This window comes from Lampris incognitus, chromosome 11 (genome assembly GCF_029633865.1).
Source record: "Lampris incognitus isolate fLamInc1 chromosome 11, fLamInc1.hap2, whole genome shotgun sequence".
Classification (NCBI taxonomy): Eukaryota; Metazoa; Chordata; class Actinopteri; order Lampriformes; family Lampridae; genus Lampris; species Lampris incognitus.
Genome location: NC_079221.1, coordinates 57,668,196 through 57,691,132, shown reverse-complemented (window position 1 = coordinate 57,691,132; position 22,937 = coordinate 57,668,196). Strand labels below are relative to the sequence as shown.

General features: G+C 46.2%; 1 protein-coding gene across 1 annotated transcript in view; it reads left to right on the top strand.

Moving 5' to 3' along the window:
- LOC130120437 (titin-like) overlaps positions 1-22,937 on the top strand; it is a 260,908-nt gene that overhangs the window by 125,563 nt on the left and 112,408 nt on the right. Inside the window, 28 exon segments of the mRNA XM_056288973.1 lie at positions 81-207; positions 2,541-2,807; positions 2,957-3,223; positions 3,512-3,775; positions 5,069-5,208; positions 5,468-5,594; positions 6,217-6,483; positions 6,586-6,852; positions 7,119-7,385; positions 7,997-8,136; positions 8,445-8,571; positions 10,357-10,499; positions 11,906-12,029; positions 14,038-14,304; positions 14,568-14,665; positions 15,278-15,446; positions 15,595-15,864; positions 16,094-16,360; positions 16,832-17,110; positions 17,757-18,165; positions 18,267-18,391; positions 18,495-18,761; positions 19,611-19,880; positions 20,378-20,677; positions 20,964-21,266; positions 21,473-21,660; positions 21,829-21,943; positions 22,517-22,801. Of these exon segments, the coding sequence (XP_056144948.1) occupies positions 81-207; positions 2,541-2,807; positions 2,957-3,223; positions 3,512-3,775; positions 5,069-5,208; positions 5,468-5,594; positions 6,217-6,483; positions 6,586-6,852; positions 7,119-7,385; positions 7,997-8,136; positions 8,445-8,571; positions 10,357-10,499; positions 11,906-12,029; positions 14,038-14,304; positions 14,568-14,665; positions 15,278-15,446; positions 15,595-15,864; positions 16,094-16,360; positions 16,832-17,110; positions 17,757-18,165; positions 18,267-18,391; positions 18,495-18,761; positions 19,611-19,880; positions 20,378-20,677; positions 20,964-21,266; positions 21,473-21,660; positions 21,829-21,943; positions 22,517-22,801 (6,139 nt within the window).

Genomic DNA, 22,937 nt, shown 5'->3' with positions numbered 1-22,937 from the left:
TATTGTGCATTTCATGTTGAAATTTTTCTGAATATGTTGGAGTTTAATCTTGTATTTTTCTGTGTTGTAATCTTCCTCAGACATGTGACATTGTGGCTGAAGGTACAAAACGTGTTCTCACTCTGAAGAGCGTTCAGCTGGATCAGGCTGGTGAAGTGTCCTACCAGGCTCTGAATGCCGTCACCAGCGCCATGCTAACAGTCAAAGGTAAACCCCTTTCCAGGACTGCAGTCTGGGAATACGTATTTGTACTTTCCAAGACTACCGTCTGGGAATACATATTTGTACTTTCCAGGACTGCAGTCTGGGAGTACGTATTTGTACTTTCCAGGACTGCAGTCTGGAAGTATGTATCTGTACTGTGCTCTAAGGATATTCACAGTGAAATAAAGACGAAAGGTCCATTGACAGATGATGTAATAAAATAAAGATGTGAGTTTGGACATACATCTTCATTCATGTATGTAGTGCATTAACGTTAAGGCTCATTCTACAAGTTGGTTTTCTGTACAAAGGTGTGTGGAACTTCATTTTATGTTGAGTCTAAAATACATGTTTGAATTTATCAAAGAAGTTTAAATCAGTTCATCTGGATACCTTCAAACTTCTGTGAGTTTCCTACCTAGATTTTTGAGCATCACACATCAAGACATGTCTGAACTTACTTTTGACACTTGATGCTGCTCAAGAAGACAAGAAGAAAACAGGTTTTGACATCACAACTATTGCGGAAGCCCGACGTGTCCTACATGTGTATTGTTTGTGGTATTTTTGTGTTAAATGTAAACCTGCTTTGTCTTTTGACACTTGAAATAGTTGTAGAACATATGTAGTTTCACCAGCTGTCATTGTTGACCACATGCCAACAGTTCAATATGTCACTGTGTATTTGTTCTGTCTTTGTTTTTCTGTTTTATGTCAAATCTACACCCAGTGGTCAGTTTATCCATTTGCCAACAGCTCAGTCATGAACCTGACTGGTCTGACAGACAGCAGGTTGGACAACCTCACTTTTTTTTTTTTATATAAATTTATTTCTAGTTGTTCCCCTTATCCCACCCGATTAACCCAATGGCATATGGCCGGAACTCTTGTGGAATAACTCCCCTGGCTCACGTTTCCACAGGAAGGAGATAGTCGTAACACCAGCTTCCTTCAAACTCGTGTCGGCTGCTCTCGCTGTTTTACACGCTGAAGCCTCGCATGGATTGCATCACCTTCAGGCCGCGAAGGAGGCGTAGGGAGCAACGAGTCCCCGAACACTGCACCGATCTACACCCACTATCCCTCGGGTAAGGGTGGCCTAATGAATGCCTTACCCCGTGGATGCTCTGGCTTTGACCGGTTACGGCGAGTCTGGACAACCTCACTCTTGTTAGTCTAGTTAGCTATAAGGTCAGCGTTCATACATCGATGGATTATTGGACCCAGATTAATTGAATGGCAGATTAGCTGATATGAGCAGAGGACCACACTAGATTCTACATCTATGAGCTAAAGATGGTAAGAAACACTTCTAGGTTTCATGGACCTCAAAGGACTGAAGAATGTCCCTGATGTGATGAATCTCCATACCCACTGAAAGCAGAGGGAGGATGAAGTCAAGGTGCCAGAGTGAGGATGAAGTCAAGGTGCCAGAGTGAGGATGACGTCAAGGTACCAGGTGTCAGTAGTGCAGGCTGGTTGCTAACCCTGAAGTTATGGCACATCAAAGGCCCTGATTATAAACTGAGTAAGATGTACACACAGCAGTTTAGGCTACCTGGTTCTGATGAGAGGAAACCCTTCACTTCTTATCACATGGACACTTCCAGCAAGACACGCACATGGTACCTGTGAACACCTCCAGAAGAAGAAAGCAAGGCCTACATCTCCAGTGGAGCATCTGTAGGAAGAGATGGGCATGGATGTTTATAATCTGAAAGTACCATCATCCAATCTGCAGAACCAGCATGACATCATCTCACCAGCAATAACCATTATTCATTCATTCATTCGTTCATCATCAGCCTCTTGTGCGGGGTCGGGTCACGGTGGCAGCAAGCTAAGTAGGGCACTCCAGACATTCCTCTCCCCAGCAACGCCCTCCAGCTCCTCCTGGGGGATCCCAAGGCGTTCCCAGGCCAGATTGGACATGTAGTCCCTCCAGTGAGTCCTGGGTCTACCCCGGGATCTCCCCCCAGTTGGATGTGCCCGGTAAACCTCCAAAGGAAGGTGCCCAGGAGGCATCCTGATCAGATGTCCGAACCACCTCAACTGGCTTCTTTCGATGCGAAGGAGCAGCAGCTGTACTCCGAGCTCCCTCCAGATGTCTGAGCTCCTCACCCTAACAATAACCATTATCCCTGTTGAAATATTCTGACACCTTCTACAAGCCATCTGAAAAATATCAGGTGCTGTGGAGTCAAAGAGGGATCTAAACTATTTACTAGATGAGTGTACATGATAAACTGACCACTGGTTGTGTGTGTGTGCATCAAGTGTTGAGTTGAAGCGTTGAGTGTTAACTTTCATCCTAAATTATTATTCATACCTCCCAGAAATTGAATTGGACTTCGTTGTCCCGTTGAAGGATGTATCTGTGCCTGAAAAGAAACAGGCGAAATTTGAATGCATCATTAACAAGGATGTAGCCAAAGTCATGTGGTACAGAGAGGATGACGTCATCACCTCAGACCAAAAGTATGACATCATCGATGATGGAAAGAAGCACATGCTGATCATAAACAGCTGTGAATTTGATGATGAAGATAGATACACTGTTGAAGTTTTGGGCAATTTGTCCTCAGCCAGACTCACAGTGGAGGGTAAGTGCTGGACCACCAACCCAAGTCTGAGCAGAACTTTCATTCTGTTTCTGAATCATCACATCTCGTCCACTGTGTTTGATTCATTGAGTTGGTTGCATCCCCTTTCTAACTAACTCATGAATATATGTCCTACTAATACATTCTAGGTATAAGGCTCAAATTTGTCTCACCGCTGAAGGACCAAACGGTGAAGGAAGGCAATACAGCTCTGTTTGAGCTGGAGCTCTCTCATGAGAACATACCGGTCACATGGTACAAGAATGATGAGAAAATACATCCTAGCAGAACAGTGCTCACTCGTGTGGATGGAAAGAAACATATCCTAGAGATGAGGGAGGTGACTCTGGATGATACCTGCCAGATTAAGGCAGAGGCCAAAGGAATTCCCTCCATGGCCAACCTGACGGTCATAGGTAACAGTGACGGCCTCCTGTCTTCTCTATGTGCACACCAACCTTCACTCTTTTCTGTAGCTTAGCTGAATAACGTGTTCAGCTAACGCTGGCCGGCCCACAGAAAACGATCTTATATGTGTCTGTCTGTCTGTTGAGCCAAGTGTAAATGTAGATTGATTGTCTTGTCCTTTGTCTTCTACCGCTGTCCATGTGTTGGATAAATGTGCTGTGTTTTCAGTCTGATGTTCATTGTGAGACCATATATTTTCTATACAATGAAAATGAGCCACTATTTCCCCGTTGCAGAGGGAGATGCATACTTTACAGTTAAGCTGCAGGACTATACTGCGGTGGAGAAAGATGAAGTGGTTCTGGACTGTGAGCTCAGCAAAGACGTGGATGTCATGTGGTACCACAATGAGAGTGAGATCAAGGCCTCCAAGATGGTGACTGTTAAGGCCGAAGGAAAACGCAGAATCCTTGTCATTAAGAAAGTGGCAGACAAAGACAAAGGACAATACCTCTGTGACTGTGGCACAGACAAGACAACAGCGGTACTTAACATCGAAGGTAAAGGAATACTTCTCCCACCGTTGACTTCCCAGAGTGAAACCTCACCTTCTCAGCCATCACTTATCCTCCATCTCCGTCACCACCTACATGCATTTCACGCTTGTCTTTTTTCAGTTGCTTTCATCATTTTTCCATCATAATTCTTCTGCACTGGTCTGGGTTCTCTTCACTGGAAGAAACACTTCAAAAACTGTTCATTTTCCCCTGCCTACCAACACGGGGATCACCGGTTCGAATCCCCGTGTTACCTCCGGCTTGGTCGGGCGTCCCTACAGACACAGTTGGCCGTGTCCGCGGGTGGGAAGCCGGATGTGGGTATGTGTCCTGGACACTGCACTAGCGCCTCCTCTGGTTGGTCGGGGCGCCTGTTCGGGGGGGAGGGGGAACAGGGGGGAATAGCCTGATCCTCCCATGCGCTACGTCCCCCTGGTGAAACTCCTCACTGTCAGGTGAAAAGAAGCGGCTGGTGACTCCACATGTATGGGAAGAGGCATGTGGTAGTCTGCAGCCCTCCCCGGATCGGCAGAGGGGGTGGAGCAGAGACCGGGATGGCTCAGAAGGGTGGGGTAGTTGGCCAGATACAATTGGGGAGAAAAGGGGGGAAAGTCCAAAAAAAAAAAAAGAAGTGTTCATTTTTTCCGTCAGCGTCACAGTTGCCTCAGACCAGAGAGTCTCTGGGGGGATCTACGATGTGCGTCCCACCGTGGTCACCAGCCTGCCTGGGCTGATACTGGGGCGGAGCTTTTGTTGTGTCCTTCTTCCCACCCCAGGCTTTCTGTTTGTCTCACTGTGTTGTCGCTGTGTGCTGTTATAAAAGAGTTTGTGTGATTCCACTCGTCCCACAACATCACAACATAACCCTCAGCATCTGGACAGGCATCTGAACGCCTCAGTGGGTCAAGAGGGCTGTTTGGAGCACCACGTGGTTTTAGTGAGAATCCCACGAGAATTATTACTACTACTTTTGAACATTATGAGGAACTCACGGTGGTTTATGAGCCACTGGGTAGTGTGACACCGTAGACTACTATCCAGGTTCCCTATGCCACGTAGACCAGATGCTGTGTGTCCCTTGTGCGTACACAGCAGAACACAGCTTCTCTGTGTTCTGGGGGGTTTATCTCCCACTACCCTGCTCCAGCCTTGTTGCCCTGTGTTCTCTGTGTCTTTACAAGTCTGTTACCTGTGTCCGTGTGTGTGTGTTTATCCATCTTTTTGTGTCTGCGTTTCGATTTTATGTGAAGTCCTGAACGTCTTGAAATTGTATGTGTTCCCTTTCCTTGATATCAGCTCGCACCATCAAGGTGGTCCGCCCAATGTATGGGGTCGAAGTGTTTAATGGAGAGACGGCTCGATTTGAAGTGGAGATCTCCGAAGACGACGTTCACGGGCAATGGAAGCTAAACGGAGAAGTCCTCAGTCCCTCTGCTGTATGTCACATGAGAGCAACTCTGACAGATAATCTCTCAGCCATGGCTCAGTTCACTTTCAGTTCAGCTCAGTTCCAGGTCGTTGGGCAGCCACACCAGACCTATTCAGAAATCATTTAGAATTATTGAGAGAACGTATGATTAGCAAATGAATGTAGACCGAGTTGAATGAAAGTGAATTGACCGTAGCCTGCTGTAATCACTTTCTGGCTGCTGATGTTGGGTGTAAGTACGCTAAACTCTGCTCGGCCATCTGCAGGATGTTGAGATTGTGGAGGATGGTGTCAAGCACACTCTGATCTTGTACAACTGCAAAGTCCCCCAGACAGGCGAGGTGGCGTTCACTGCTGCCAACGCCAAGTGTTCTGCTAACCTGAAAGTGAAGGGTGAGCGTTTATTCCCACTCCTACATGCAGTCTACTGTACATGCCCTCTACTGTACATGCCCTCTACTGTACATGCCCTCTACTGCACATGCCCTCTACTGTACATGCAGTCTGCTGCACATGCAGTCTACTGTACATGCACTGTACTGTACATGCAGTCTGCTGCACATGCAGTCTACTGTACATGCCCTCTACTGTACATGCAGTCTACTGCACATGCAGTCTACTGTACATGCAGTCTACTGTACATGCACGCTACTGTACGTGCAGTCTACTGTACATGCACTGTACTGTACATGCAGTCTACTGTACATGCCCTCTACTATACATGCACTCTGCTGCACATGCAGTCTACTGTACATGCACTGTACTGTACGTGCACTCTGCTGCACATGCCCTCTACTGTACATGCACTCTACTGCACATGCAGTCTACTGTACATGCACTGTACTGTATGTGCAGTGTACTGCACATGCACTGTACTGTACATGGACTTGTTGGGCTTCTCATTGGGTTTTCATCCAGAGAGGCAATCAACAAAACTGACATGGAGAACGCTGGTTTTAAGTCACTGGCTTTTCCTTGGCACTTTGATGCTGACTGTGTCTATTTGACTTAACAGAAATTCCTCTCTCGTTCCTCACACCGCTGAGCGATGTGCACGTGTATGAGAAGGATGAGGTGAGGTTTGAGGTAGAAGTGTCCAGAGAGCCCAAAAGCTTCCGTTGGCTGAAGGGATCTCAGGAGTTGTCAAACAATGACAAGTATGAGCTTCTCATGGTGGACAGGAGACATACTCTGCTGATCAAATCTGCCAGATACGAAGATGAAGCCAAATATATGTTTGAGGCTGAGGACAAAAGGACAGCTGGGAAGCTGGTTATTAAAGGTACGTCAGCCTACAATACATCACTTTTAAAGATCTAATTCAGATTGTCTGTTAAGAAAAACAACACTGGATAAATCTTGTCGTATTGCATGTTTTTCGTAGGCATTCGCCTGGAGTTCGTCAAACCTATCAAGGATGTGACCGTAAAGGAACGTGAGACAGCTGAGTTCAGCGTTGAACTCTCACACCGTAAGATCCCAGTGGTGTGGTACAAGAACGATGTTCGTCTGCACCCCAGCAAGGTCGTTCATATGTTGGAGGATGGCAAGTTCCACACCCTGGCCTTCAAGGAGGTCACCATCGATGACACATCCATGATCAAGGTGGAGGCTATGGGCAAGACCTCAGAGGCCATGCTTACTGTCATCGGTCAGTATCACAATTTATCACTCATCTGTTGATCCTGTTTCATTCTCAGATGTAGTAGAACTGAATCTGAACTGCCTTTCACTGACATAACATTGATTGTTTTGGCATCGGTCAGTAGGTCAAACTAGCCTGATAAGTCCCTCTAGGCTGTAGTGAAATAAACATATTTGCATGTGAGCAGACTGGAAATATTGTAAACAATGTTGGCAGTGTCAGAGAAGAGAAGAGTCAGTACTCATGTGTGTTTTTGCTGTGTTTCCTCACAGAGGGAGACCCGTACTTCACCTCTAAGCTGCAGAACTACACTGCTGTGGAGAAGGACGAGGTGACGCTAGTCTGTGAACTGAGCAAGGCAGTAGCCGAGGTCAAATGGTTCAAAGATGGTAAAGAAATCACTCCCTCCAAGAATATTCTCATCCAGTCTGATGGCAAGAAGCGCATGTTGACCATCAAGAAGGCAGCAAAGAGCGACATGGGAGCGTACACCTGTGACTGTGGCACCGACAAAACCACAGCTAACCTGAACATCGAAGGTAAACCCTGCAGCGGACGCTTCCTCGCATCCAGTCAGGACCTCCTGTCAAACCCTGAAACCTCCTCGCCAGGCCTCAGCTCCCCTGTGCCTTACCTGAGCCATCTTCCTGCATTAATGCCGCTCTGTGCTCTCCTCTATACTCCGCTGTTGTTGATACATGAAGACGTGTTAGAACTTCCCAGATCTGTTTAGCTCACACAGCCTGAGAATCAGGACCTTGTTAAGAAAGCTACTCATAGGTGTTTTATAACTCTTTACATTGACTTCATCCATGTCCTTGTAGGTGTTTGTAATGTGATTCTGATGTGCTACAAGACAGTTGTGATGAGCCTTGTATCATATGATATGCATTGGTAGGTGTGAAATGCTCCATAGATTGGGGTTTTCATCACCAGTAATCCTGCTTCTGCACACATTGTAAGTCGCTCTGGATAAGAGCGTCAGCTACCCTGCCAGAATGTAAAATGTGTATCTGTATTTGACCAGTCATCTACCCACAGAGCTCTGTGTCCCACTTTGTTTTCATGTGCTCTTCTCCTGCTTTGATGTCAGATTCATTGTGGCATTCTCCTCTTGTCCGTTTAATGACGTCCTCTTCATCCCCTGCAGAGCGCGACATCAAGGTTGTACATGCGCTGTACAGCGTGGAGGTAACGGAGACGGAGACCGCTAAGTTTGAGACGGAGATCTCTGAGGAGGACATCCATGGAACCTGGAAACTGAAAGGAGAGGCTCTCCACCAGTCTGCTGTGAGATGATGTTCTACCACAGAGACAGCTGACTGACTACATGATGAACAGCTAGACATACTACATATATCCAAATTAACACCTCAGAAACTATTCTTAGGGGCCTTTGAATAAATCACTTATATAAAATGTATGTCATGATTTCACTGGGCGACGAGCAGAGCATGTGTTCCTTTCATAGCACACTTTTTTAAACAAGCATGGGGTCGGTCATACTGAAGGTTTAAGGATGAGTTTCTTCACTTGTGAACGGGTTGTATTGAAGGTCACTTGACCTGAGCACTGATCTCTAAAACCTGTTTCCCCAGGACGTGGAGATTAAGGAGGAGGGCGCTAGACACCTGTTGATCCTCTACAACTGTCATATGGACATGGCAGGAGCTGTGGACTTCTCGGCAGCTAATGCTAAATCTTCAGCCCAGCTCAGAGTCAAAGGTTGGAGTTTCTTCTGACATGAAGCTAAGACAGGATATGTAAACATAAACCATGATAACACAACAAACCATGATAACACAACAAACCATGAGAACACAACAGATGGGCTCAACCTGTGTAATTTATATGTTGCACTCTTACCTACCACCAAGATGATGTGGCTGGAATGTATCTGATGATACATTCCAGCCACAGACCGCCCTGTCTAGCTGGCATGATGGTATAACCGCTTCATGTTTACAGTCCTGTACCACACAGACTCCTTCTTCTTATCTGATTTAACGATTTCTTTAGTGAGTCACTGACAGGGCTGCGGCCGACAGGATCTGCTGAAAAAATTCCAGGGAAAACTCGCCACAATCGAAGGGAACTCGATTAATGAAAAAACATACTGTTTTCAAAGGAACTCGTCCCCCTCACAAGCATGTAGAAGTGAAGTGTAGGCTGCAGATCCACTGACCTTCATGCTGCAGCTGTGCAGTAGCACTCACTTTATGAAGGTTACTCATCTGTCTGATCAAGGGAATGGTACAGTCATCATCTCAGTGTTTCACTGAGTGTTAAAAGGCTTTTAATCGGGGTGTCCAGGTAGTGTAGTAGTCTATTCCGTTGCCTACCAACACGGGGATCGCCGGTTCGAATCCCCGTTTGCTTGGTTGGGTGTCCCTACAGACACAATTGGCCGTGTCTGCGGGTGGGAAGCCTGATGTGGGTATGTGTCCTGGTCGCTGCGCTAGCGCCTCCTCTGGTTGGTCGGGGCGCCTGTTCGGGAAGGGAGGGGGAACTGGGAGGAATAGCGTGATCCTCCCACATGTTACGTCCCCCTGGTGAAACTCCTCACTGTCAGGTAAAAAGAAGTGGCTGGTGACTCCACATGTATGGGAGGAGGCATGTGGTAGTCTGCAGCCCTCCCCGGATCAGCAGAGGGGGTGGAGCAGAGACTGGGACGGCTCGGGAGAGACCGGGGTAACTGGCCGAATATATTTGGGGTGAAAAAAAGGGGGAAATTAAAAGAAAAAAAAGGCTTTTAATCAGGTATGTTGAGAAGCTTGTGGTTCATGGTTAAGGGAGGTTTGTTTTTCACTAGTGCTGTTACAACACAGGGGATTTGTATGCCAGTGTGACCTAGACTGAGTAAATATGCAAGTGGAGTTTAGGTTCTCCACCTGCAAAGGCAATCTTTAGTAATTGTTTAGAATTTGTTAATCCACACTCGCATTCAGTATCTTGCAGAATAATATCTGAGTAATATCCCTCTGCCCGCTCTGTTGGGCTCATGAGGGTGCTATATGTGCTATATGACACAGTCAGCTAGTCAACCGTGAGGTTAGGAAACTCCTAGGCCGGTGAATTCGGCATTCTCCTTTTCTCAGAAAATTCCAGGCTGTTGATTGACAGGGACAGACTGACTGAACCTGGTGGTTTGGTAGGGCCGGGCTTTCAGCCAATCAAGCACTGCGGTTATTTTAGAAGCCACATGCCTTATCCAGAATGGGCTGTCGGTGATTGGCAGGAGGATCGGAGGAGGATATGACTCCCTCCCTTAGTGGTTCGTGCTGACCATATACATTTGATGGCAGGCCCTATGCTAATGAGCTGGTCTCCCCCATGCCAAGTCCCAGAGAGGCCACCTCCAGTTGTCCTGAGGGCTTTCAGGCTCCAGAGCAGTGGCCTGCCTTCAGCTCAACCAAACCATGAGGATTAGCCACTGAGGATTAAGCATTTCCTCTTGGGGTTTTGATCTTCCTGTGGAGGGACTAACCATGTTTTCTCCCCAATCTGAAGCCCGAGTGATCGGCCTGCAAAGGCCGCTGAAGGATGTAACGGTGACTGCTGGGGAAACAGCCACCTTCCAGTGTGAACTGTCGTTTGAAGACATTGCTGTCGAGTGGTTCCTAGGGGGTACAAAGTTGGAACCAAGCGATAGAGTAAGTCCCACAGCACTTCATCTGCAGCACACTGCCCAATACAGCACAACAACAATCACACACAGCACACTTCTTTAGGACGGCGCTCAGTTGGCTCGTTATTCACTTCCTGGATTTCACCTGGCACTTGACAAACCAACATCTTCCATGACCCTTGTCACTGCGTTTGCCTGTCGTCAAATGAATAATGCTTCATCTTTTTGTTCTCCTTGATGGTTGGTACAAAACGTTCTCTTTTCCTTGCATCCGCGTGCTGTGCTTAAGGCGTTCTTCATATAAGGGCCTGTGAGGATCAGGATTCCAGCTGAGCATTTGATCTGGCTTTTGAGATAACGCGAGAGGCTTTTCTGCTCTGCAAGCGTTCTTCTGGTTATTTTTAACTGCTCCGAGAGTGTGAGGCACCGGGCAGGTGGCAAAGAATCTGTTGGTCCGATAAACGTGTAAACTCACAAGGTGCTGTAGTTCCCCTGTTAAGAATGCCGTCGTTTTGCCATAGACGTGGGTTTGAAGTTGAGCCATAGTTCAGGCCCTGAAATTTCCCTTCCTAGCGATGCATTATTTTGATTCGTGCATGTAATGCGATAGCACGGCTCTCACGGCCCGGTGATCTTTTCTGGGATGAGGGGTTGTGCAAGCTTATTTTGTTTCTTGAAACATGGGTGACAGCATGTGAGGCTCGGGGACATTCACTCACTAAAGACAATCTTTCCCAATAACTATTTAAAGCAGTAAGCTGGTGTGAAGGCCTGTCTATTTGTTGAATATTTGTTTATATAAAGCTTTGTCTGCTTTGTGTTAAGGACGTATGTATGTATGTAAAACCATTTAAGTCAGTACATTAAATCAGTCCCTCTTTTAATGTCTGCGAGGTTGTGTGTTCCACAGATGACGTTTTTATTTTACACCGTACAACGCTCTGTGTGGATGTAAGGTTAGAGACATGTTCGTGGGATGTGGTCGAATACTGATGAGCTGTGTTAGAGGATGCACTTAAGTAGAGTTTCAAGTCAGATCGCCACAAAAACCAGCAGAAACTTGTCCATCCTTTTTACCCAACAGCACTTCACTGCCGTCTAAGTAAAGGAAGAGATTTCAGGTTTAGGCTCGAAACCTGAAATCGAAAGTCCACCGCTGAACATCAGTGGGCCAGACATGGTGGACTGCTTGTGTGTTTAACTAGAATGTTGGGTTAAAGCTGAATGGTTGGCGAGGTGTCAGTGACACAGTGTGTTGTGAAGAAGGAGGCTCTGGTAGCTGTCGGGGAGCTTGTGTGTGGGGAGTCATGTGGCACAGGGGAGGTTAAATGTAGCGCTGCAGGGAAACCCAGCTGTCTGCTTTCATTAAAGCCGGGCCCTGGCCCGGCTGTGAGGAACCTGCTGATTTATCAGTCCTCTTCATCTGCACAGGTGGTCATCAGGCCAGAGGGGAAAACCCACACCCTGACCCTCAGAGATGTGAAGCTGGAGGAGGCCGGGGAGGTGAAAGTCACTGCGAAGGACTTCCACACACAGGCCAACCTCATCGTAAGAGGTAAGACTGATTCTTTCCTCTTCCCTTCTCCACCTCTCTTCTCTTCCCTTCTCCTCCCTTCTCTTCTCCTCCCCTCCCTTCCCCTCCCCTCCTCTCCTCTCCTCTTCTCTTCTCTTCTCTTCTCTTCTCTTCTCTTCCCTTCCCTTCCCTTCCCTTCCCTCCCCTCCCCTCCCCTCCGCTCCTCTCCTCTTCTCTTCTCTTCTCTTCTCTTCTCTTCTCTTCCTTTCTCCTCCCTCCCCTCCCCTTCCCTCCCCTCCCCTCCCCTCCCCTCCCCTCCCCTCCTCTTCTCTTCTCTTCTCTTCCCTTCCCTTCCCTTTTCTTCCCCTCCCCTCCCTTCCCCTCGCTTCCCTTCCCTTCTCTCCTCTCCCCTCCTCTCCTCTCCTCTCCTCTCCTCTCCTCTCCCCTCCCCTCCCCTCCCCTCCCCTCCCCTCCTCTCCTCTTCTCTTCTCTTCTCTTCCCTTCCCTTCCCTTCCCTCCCCTCCCCTCCCCTCCCCTCCCCTCCCCTCCCCTCCTCTCCTCTCCTCTCCTCGTCTCGTCTCGTCTCGTCTCGTCTCTCCTCTCCTCTCCTCTCCTCTCCTCTCCTCTTCCCTCCTCTCCTCTCCTCTCCTCTCCTCTCCTCTCCTCTCCTCTCCTCTCCCCTCCCCTCCCCTCCTCTCCCCTCCCCTCCCCTCCCCTCCTCTCCCCTCCCCTCCTCTCCTCTCCCCTCCCCTCCCCTCCTCTCCTCTCCTCTTCCCTTCCCTTCCCTTCCCTTCCCTTCCCTCCCCTCCCCTCCCCTCCCCTCCCCTCCTCTCCTCTCCTCTCCTCTCCTCTTCCCTTCCCTCCCCTCCTCTCCTCTCCTCTTCCCTTCCCTCCCCTCCCCTCTCCTCTCCTCTCCTCTCCTCTTCCCTTCCCTTCCCTCCCCTCCTCTTCTCTCCTCTCCCCTCCTCTCCCCTCCTCTCCCCTCCTCTTCTCTTCTCTTCTCTTCTCCTCTCTTCCCTTCCCTCCTCTCCTCTCCTCTCCTCTCCTCTCCCCTCCCCTCCCCTCCCCTCCTCTCCTCTCCTCTCCTCTCCTCTCCTCTCCTCTTCTCTTCCCTCCTCTCCCCTCCTCTCCTCTCCTCTCCTCTCCTCTCCTCTCCTCTCCTCTCGTCTTGTCTCGTCTCGTCTCGTCTTGTCTTCTCTAGTTTCATGTATCTCTGTCGTCATCACCACTCTCTCTGTGTGCATCTCCTGGGCTGGTTGTTGGTGGTCATATACGTAACTTCTCTTCTTGTTCTGAGGACCCTCCTCATTGTAGCGCTGTGAACTGGAGGAGCTCTGTTGAATAGGGAGGAATAAGCGAATAGAGGAGTGAGTGGAGACGACTTGGGCTGACAGAATGTGGGATCAAATAGATCAAATAGACAGAGACTGCAGCAGTTAAGTCTTCATTCATGTGTTAATGTGAGTCACTAGAGGCCATACTGTAGACTTTTGGTGGACCATAAAGGTCTTTCAGCTGACCTTTCCCTCCCTGTCTGTTGTGGTCAGACGGATGAAAAGGTCAAAGACCCTCAGCTAAGCCGCTGTGCAGTGTGAAGGATATTGATATCTGTAGCAGTGCAGATTAGCAATATCACTGATTCCATTAACATGATTTTGTCGGTGAATGAGGTCTTTATTTAATTCTGGTTGTTCACTGTGTAAAGGTAAATGCCAAGGTACCCAGATTAATTGTCTAGTACCACAAATATAGACAAAAGCCTTCCCTGTCTGACAACTTTCCAGTGTTTAGAGTTTAGAGAAAAATCCAAAATGGACTTATGAAAGAGTGATAGTCCGTCCAACTTTTACTCTTTTGTCATTTATCGAGAGAGACTTTGATAAGGCCAACGTTAGGGAAATAAGCCACATGAAACTAATATACCTGTGGCGTTCGAATGATCATAGAATGGATGAAAAGGTTTTTTATATGAAAGTGATTTTGTTTTTTATTGTCGCTGTTTTTTTTAACATGATTCTGATATTGTATTTGATGTGGTGTTGCTGAGCAGAGCCTCCTGTGGAGTTCACCAAGCCTCTGGAGGACCAGACGGTTGAAGAGGAGGCCACTGCTACTCTGGAGTGTGAAGTCTCCAGAGAGAACGCTGAGGTTTGTTGGCTCAGAGACGGACAGGAGATCCGCAAAACCAAGAAATATGACATGACCGTTGATGGCCGCAAGAGAGCGCTCATCATCCACGACTGCACTCCAGATGATTCAAGGACATATACATGTGATGCAAAGGACTTCAAAACCTCCTGCTTCCTCAGCGTTGAACGTAAGTGTCGTTATGATCTCAAATGATCCAAATTGTTTTAATTGGATCAAACGTTGTAACCAGGGCTTAAATTCTCAGCAGCCACAAGCTAAACCTTGATGAGTCTGTCTGTCCTGGGCTCAGTCCATCAGCTCTATTGGACACTTGCCTTTGGCTGTAAGGAAATGACAGTGGCTGTTGATGTGTAGCAGGTTGACGAAGTGATGGGATATACTGTGAGTAGATGTGAAGAGTATGTGACCCCTGTGGCTTTGTGTTGACAGCTCCTCATGTCGAGTTCACCAAGCCGCTCCATGATGTTGAGGTCAGAGAAAAGGAGTCTGCCAGGTTTGAATGTGAAGTGTCCAGAGAAAATGCCAAGGTAAGTCATGTTTCCGGCACATTAGGCACTTCTTCATGTGAACATTATTGTGTGGAATCTGTCAGAGGTTGAGGGTCTGTGGCATGCTTTCATTCTTCAGTTTTCAACTTAGTCTGATTGGGACAGTAATCACAAAATGACTGTTAATTGGCTTGCATTATATTCATAATTAATCAAAAGAAACATGCATGTTCGGGTTTATACTCCTGCCTGTGCCCCTGAGCAAGGCAATGGGAAAAGAACTGGAGCTGGTCCCCGGGCACAGCATGAGGGCGGCAGCCCACTGCTCCTAGCTACACAGATCACAGCTATGATGGGTTCATTTGCAGTAGATGAATTTCCCCAAGGGGATTAATAAAGGAAACTGAACAACTTAATAATTATGATCAAATGTCTGTTGTGCTGTAGATTCAAGAAGTAGCTTCTGTTCTCTGGCTCAGTGGCTTTAAGTTTGTCCACCACATTATGAAGTTCAATATTCAGTTAGTCTGTGATGTCCAAGTCCTCTGCCCCCCCCCCCGACTGTCCTTCACAATAAGAATGCTACCTTAATAGAAGCGCCATTGTTGTTCGTGTTTGAGCCTTCTTGACTTTCTCTCTGTGTGTCTTCAGGTGTGCTGGTTGAAAGATGGAAGTGAGATTAGAAAGGGGAAGAAGTATGAGATTATTAGCCAAGGTTTCCAACACATCCTCATCGTCCACAAGTCAGTCTTTGATGATGAGGCGGAATACGAATGTGATGCGAAGACCTCCAAATCCTCCGGCATGTTGACTGTCGTTGGTAAGAAACAAGACGATACTTTATCTGCTGCTTGGCGACTCTTCCCCTCTCTTCAGTTTACTTTAATATGACCTTATATAATATAACCCCACAGTATTTTTTCCATCTGTTGATCCTGTTTAATCATTGCAACTTTATTATGTTGCAGAGGAGGAGGCCAGGTTTACCAAGAACCTGTCCAACGTGGAGGGAATGGAGACGGACAGTGTCAAATTGATTTGTGAAGTGTCCAAGCCCGATGCAGACGTTACTTGGTACAAAGGAGATGAGGAGCTGCCTGAGGGAGGCCGACATGACCAGATTGTTGATGGAAAGAGGAGGATCCTCATCATCCAGGACCTAAAGATGAGTGATGGTGGAGAATACAACTGTAGACTGAGTCCCACCAACAAAACCTCCGGAACTCTGAAAATTAATGGTAGGGAATCAAATTCACCTTGAGAATCTGGTGTGTGGTAGAGATCTTGGATCTATAAAAAGGTCATATTTTATGTAATATAGCCCTATTCATGCCTTTTCCTTTTTAAAACAATCGAAGAGCTTTCAGATATATTTCAGAATGACAAAGTCATGGAATTGAGTCATATGATGGAGTTGGTCCCAGGAGTGACATGTGATTCTCAGTGTTGAAATGTTTCCTTCTCCAGAACTTGCTGCTGAGTTTATCTCCAGGCCTCAGAGCCAGGAGGTGGTGGAGGGAGAGAAGGCGGAGTTTGTCTGCTCTGTCTCCAAGGACACCTATGAGGTCAAATGGCTGAAAGACAATCAGAACCTGGAAGCAGGAGACAAGTACCAGATGATCGGTGATGGCAAGAGAAGAACTCTGCTCATCAAGAACTGTGAGCTCAAGGATGAGGGCGGGTATGTGGTGATGATTGGTACCACCAGAGCCTCTGCTGACCTCACTGTGCTTGGTAAGCCCCACCCCTTGAATTCCTCCTCACCTCAGTTCAAATCTCTTATCCGGAAAGACAAAACTGATTTGCTGAAAGTTTTAAGATGGAAATTATCAGTATATTAAATTGCATGCTTAGAAGTACTAGTTAAGTTAAGTTAGTTAAGTGCTAGTTAAGACCAAGGTAGCATGGATGGTGCAATTGTTTTCTAAGTTCCTTTCTTTAAGAATTTTCTCTTGAAAGAGATTGTTTAACTGGGCTATTGTGGAGGATCTTCAGACAATATGTACCACATTTTGTAGACTATTATTCTAATATGGTATTTTTGATTTATAAACTCAAATGATGAAACGTAATTTGTATGTGTCAGGTATTCATATGGAACTGTCCCAAATACATAAACATGTCATACGTGTATGTATGAGGGTATTTACAGTGTGACATTGGCTGGCCACCCATTTCACGTTAGTTTGTTTTACTGTGGTACAGAGAAGCTGAAGGTCATCACCCCACTGAAGGACACAGAAGCTAAGGAGAACCAGGAAATTGTTCTCAACTGTGAGGTGAACTCAGAGGAAGCCAAGGGCAAGTGGCTGAAGAACGAAGAGACCATGTTTGAGAGCAGCAAGTTCACCATGGTCCAGAGAGACAACGTCTTCTCTCTCAGGATCAAAGATGCTCAGAAGGCAGATGAAGCCCATTACACCATCAGCCTGACCAACCACAGAGGAGAACATGCCAGCAGCTCCTGTAAACTCACAGTCAAAGGTAGGTACTTAGTTTGTACTGTGTATCATATCCAACCGTTTAGATCCATAGTGATGCTTCCATCTAGTTGACAGTCTTTGTTTAGTGTACTGGGTTACTTTTTTACACAACGTGTTGGGTCTTACTGTTAAACTACAGTTTAGGGGTTTCTCTGTTAATACACGATAAAACTGTCCTCTGGCTGGAAAATGCAGTAACACTTTATTTTAGGAGGTCGGAAATTACCTAGTAATGTCCTTGTAATAAGGTGGTAATTATCAGGTAATTTCTTAGAAATAAGGTTGAAATTACCTTGTATTTCCTAATAATAAGGTGGTAGTTTTTACAGGTAATTTTACAGCTAACCCTAACCCAAATTACAAGGTAATTTCAACCTTATTTCTAAGAAATTTCGTGATACTTACCACCTTATTGCTAGCAAATTACTAGGTAATTTCCGACCCCCTAAAATAAAGTGTAACCAAACATGCTCATTTAAGCTTTATTCTGGGAGTTTATGTACATCAAAGGTGCTTTAAATGATGCTTCAGTGGACTAGATTTGAAACTTTCTTTTGGGTGTGAGTAAAGGACCACCGTTTTTCTTCAGAAACTTCGGAAAACAGTGTCTGAACCATGGATTAATGTATATTATTTGTGCTCCTCAGAGGAGAGTCTTAGGATCATAGTTCCTCTGGAAGACATTGACACACAGGAGAAAAACACAGCCAGCTTCTCATGTAAGGTCAACAGACCCAACGTGACTCTGAAGTGGATGAAGGCTGGTCAGGAGGTCCCATTCAGCAAGCGTGTCCACTACAGAGTGGACAAAGACAAACACACACTGACCATTAAAGACTGCACGCTGGCAGATGAGGGAGAATACACAGTCATTGCTGGAGATGATAGCTCCACAGCAGAGCTGATCATCAGTGAAGCTCCCACAGACTTCAGCACCAACCTTAAAGACCAGACTATCACTGAGTTTGAAGACGCAGAGTTCACCTGCAAGCTGACCAAGGAGAGGGCTGAAGTCAAATGGTACAGAAATGGACGAGAGATTAGAGAAGGACCAAGGTAAATTTACCCAGATGCCCATTTCACGTATGTGGTTTTCATCCAGTATGATTTGTTTCCTTTGAAGTATTCTCTAACACCAGCTGCTCTTTATTTACCAGATATACATTTAAGAAAGATGGAAAGGTCTGCACGCTGCATATCAAGGAGTGCAGACCAGATGATGAGTGTGAATATGCCTGTGGTGTGGAAGACAAGAGAGTCAGAGCAAGGCTGTTTGTAGAAGGCAAGACCCTCAACATGCATTTCATCCCTCAGTGTCTCTGCTTGAATAGCAGAATGCACTCTTCTACAATTCTGTTTTGTTTTTGTTTTTTGCCTTATTGTAGAGACCGCAGTGGAGATAGTCAGACCCCCACAGGATATGTTTGAGCCTCCAGGTGCAGATGTTCTGTTTGAGGTGGAACTCAACAAGGACAGAGTGGAGGTGAAATGGTTGAGGAACAACATGACTGTTGTCCAGGGAGACAAGTACCAGATGGTGAGTGAGGGCAAAGTCCACAGGCTGCAGGTGTGTGAGATCAGACCTCGTGACCAGGGGGAGTACAGGGTCATCGCCAAGGACAAAGACGCCAAGGCCAAGCTGGAGCTGGCAGGTATGTTCTTACAAACAGGGAAGAGGCTGTAACATCACAGTTCCTGTCACCAGGAACGTGGATGACAGTAGACTTTTGTGTTTTCTGTGGGCATGTTTCCATCCAGTTCTCAAACAAATTTCAAGTAAACTGTTTTTAAAGTCACAAAAACTAAAATGGGAATCAGTTTAATTTCCATCAGCACTGTTTAAGTGACTAGAACCCTCAAGGTAGTTTTATGTGTCCTATGTCGTGTGTCCATACTTCAACCCTCCTGACAAAGTTGGACCAGTTCAGGTGAAGAAACAGTGGGCCATGTGATTAAATTGTATTCACATTTCATTAATTTTCACATTTCATTAATTTAATTTAGCAAATGTGTTTCCATCACCCATTTAGCACATGAACTCTTTTTCAACAAAGACACTGCCATAAACCTTTCTACAATATTTTGGGGTTTTTTTTAGAAATTTGGTGTTTCCATTCAGCCTTTTCCTATTCAAACCATCAAACTTAACTTAAACTTAACTTAAACGCCACATTTAGCAGAAAGTGGCTTGATGGAAACCCCACTTGTGACTACTTGCACAGATATTGTTTTGACTGCTGATCTTCTGGTGTAATGGGTAGAAAAAGCAAGTGAAGAACTCCACGCTGTAAGACTTGTCTAAGGATGGTGGCCTCTGATCATCATGAAGTATCTCATGGTTGAGTTGGTCTTGTGTTAACCCTCCACATTACAGTCTGTTGGTTGGAAGATGTTTTAGAAATGAAGATCAGTATTTCTTTTGCGAGTTTTGTAGCATCAGTCTCTCCTCATAAAGCTTTATTTCTTCACTAGTGGTGTTTGTGCAATATGTTGTCTTCCAGCTGTGCCAAAGATCAAGACTACAGACCAGAGTTACGTGACAGATGCTGGTAAGCCCATCGTGATGGCTGTTCCCTACAGCGCCTACCCCAAGGCTGAGGCTGACTGGCTGTACGACAACCTGAGTCTGCCCAAAGACAACGTCCACACCTCGGCAGACAGGACAGAGTACAGACTCAAGGACCCCAAGAAGTCTGATGAGGGACGCTACAAAATCCTCATCAAGAACAAACATGGCGAAGGAGAAGCATTCATCAACCTGGATGTGATTGGTGAGCTCCCACTCCACTCCTGCTCAACCAAAACTCTGAAAATTAGCCAGCTGTCCCTGGAGAGCTGCCATATTTGTTAAACATGTCATGTTCAGGGTTAGTTTTTTTGATTTGACTTGATTGATTAGGTGACCACCAACTGTCACTTAATCAATAACTGATGGCAGGCCAGGCTGTACTGACATCCCACAATCCTGCTACAATGGGGGGATATGGGGACCTAATCTTTTAAGGATCTGTATGATCTTGATTTGTGATCTGTACTTATTTCATATTTACTGCTAGAGATCGATCAGAGCAATCCATTTTATTAATTAGAAAGGCTGCAGGGCTACACTTTAATAGTGTTGATACTCTTTATACGTGTACAACGATCAGAACTCTACTATACATCAAACAGGAACAAACTCTTTACTCTGAGTAACAAGTGTATATCAAAGCACAGTTTGTTGTGTTTGTTTCCCACTGACTTACCTCTGCACAATCTCGCTCCCCAGATATCCCTGGACCAGTGAAGAACTTGCAGGTGATTGGCACAGCAGACGGTGAGGTCAGCTTGGCCTGGGAGGAGCCTGAGAGCGACGGAGGAAGCAAGGTCATTGGCTATGTTGTGGAGAGACGGGATGTGAAACGTAAGACTTGGACGCTGGCTACAGACCACGCTGAGAGCCCTGAGTACACAGTGACCGGCTTGCAGAGAGACGCCATGTACCTGTTCAGAGTATGTGCCCGCAACAGAGTGGGCAGTGGACCCAACGTAGAGACGGACAAACCTGTGCAGGCCAAGAACAAGTTTGGTGGGTTCCGTTTATTGCATGATGGTCATTATGCAGTTAATTTCTAAACTATGATGTGTCCATCTGTGTGAGAGGTGTCTGCTGTGTGTCCACATGGAAGAATAAGCATCTTTGTATCAGCCTGTGGTTCAGGATGAAGCTTAACTTTCTTGTTTTGGTTGCTGAGATGAGAAAGTTACAGACAACTCACCATAAGTCATCCTGGTGCATGGTGACTACATTTCCTCTCTGTCAGGACACGTCACCTCAGCCCTTCTGAAACATATCCTGTCATGTTGCTTTTCAGATGTGCCCGAGCCTCCTCTCAATGTGATTATTGGAAACGTGTCTAAGTTTGGTTGCACCGTATCCTGGGAGCCTCCAGAGTCAGACGGAGGCTCTCCCATCACCGCTTACATCATTGAACTACGTGACAGGACCTCAGTCAAGTGGTCTGCTGTCCAGGTGACCAAGCCAGACCAACTCAGTGCCATCATCAATGACGTCATTGAGAACAAGGAGTATATCTTCAGAGTCAAAGCTGAGAACAAAGCTGGTGTTGGTAAGCCCAGTGCTGCCTCCACGCCAGTGAAGATCATGGACCCCATCGGTGAGTTTGCTGTTAGACTTGTACAGAAATATAAAAAAGGCATCTTTACCATTGTAGTTATGGAAATAAAAATGGAAAAGAGAGACATCTGGCTGTGGAATGATGAATCCAGTGTTGGCAGTGTACCAAATGTTGGTTTGACTTCAAAGTTTTGTCGCGTTTTCGTATTTCTGAGTGTTTGAGCTATGTGTGTCTCTCCACACCAGAGCGTCCCAGTCCTCCTCAGAACTTGGTGTGGCAGGACCAGAACAAGAGTTCAGTCCAACTGTCCTGGGAGACTCCTGCCAATAATGGAGGCAGCATGATCACCGGATACATCATTGAACGTTGTGAGGACGGCGTCGACAAGTGGCTAAGATGTAACGCCAGGCTCTGCCAGGACCTCTGCTATAAAGTATGCACATCCAACAGCCCGTTCCCAGCAGCAGAACACATGGCTTGACCTCACACACAAAAATTGTTACCTAAGTCTGATTCACTTTGACTCTACCATCATTTCCCCTCTTCCTGCAGGCTGATGTATTTCTAGTATAACCATCAATGTGGTTTTGTCTCCTGTCAGGTGTCTGGTCTGAAGTATAGCACCAAGTACAACTACAGAGTGTTTGCAGAGAACGCAGCTGGAATCTCTGATCCCTCCAACATCATCGGACCTCTCCTGGCAGATGATCCACATGGTGAGAATGAAGCTAGAATGTTTCATGTCGAATAAGAATATTATCTATCAGACTGGAGCAGGTTCCACAGGAATGGATGAAGCCTGTTTTTCCTTGAGGCTTAAAGTCTTGGTAAAGTCTTGGTAAAGTCTTAGTAAGCTCTCAGTCTTAGTAAAGTCTTAGTAAGGTCTCAGTAAAGTCTTAGTAAAGTCTTAGTAAGCTCTCAGTAAAGGTTTAGTAAAGTCTTAGTAAGGTCTCAGTAAAGTCTTAGTAAAGTCTTAGTAAGCTCTCAGTAAAGGTTTAGTAAAGTCTTAGTAAGCTCTCAGTAAAGTCTTAGTAAGGTCTCAGTAAAGGTTTAGTAAAGTCTTAGTAAGGTCTCAGTAAAGTCTTAGTAAAGTCTTAGTAAGCTCTCAGTCTTAGTAAAGTCTTAGTAAGGTCTTAGTAAAGTACTAACCATTGTAGGGAAACTCTCCCATGAGAGTTACATAGCATACACAATACAATAAAGAACTTGAATGCCTTCTTTTTCTTCTTCTGGTATGTAACCACATTATAAGTCATGTGGTTTGTCTTTCTTCTGTCTGTCCATTTTAGTGGGTCCAACCTTGGACCTGAGTGCCTTTAAAGACGGTCTGGAGGTGATTGTTCCTCAGCCTCTCACCATCCGTGTCCCCATCAGCGGTTACCCAACTCCTACTGCCAAGTGGACCTATGCAGACAAGGAGCTGACTGCTGGAGAACGTGTCTCCATGCTGACCAAGTCCACCTTCACAGAGCTGGTGGTGACACCCAGCGTACGTCCAGACCAGGGCACCTACTCCCTGACCCTGGAGAACGATGTCACCTCTGTGTCTGGAGAGATAGACGTCACCGTCATTGGTACGAGTCAGTCCTTTACTCTTCTCCATATTCTCAAGCACGGTATCTACAAGTCAAAGGCAGTAGTAGTACGGTGGTCCTTCAAAATCTTTAAAAAAAAAAGAAAAAGGTGTGGCTCTGTTTGAGCTATTCAAAC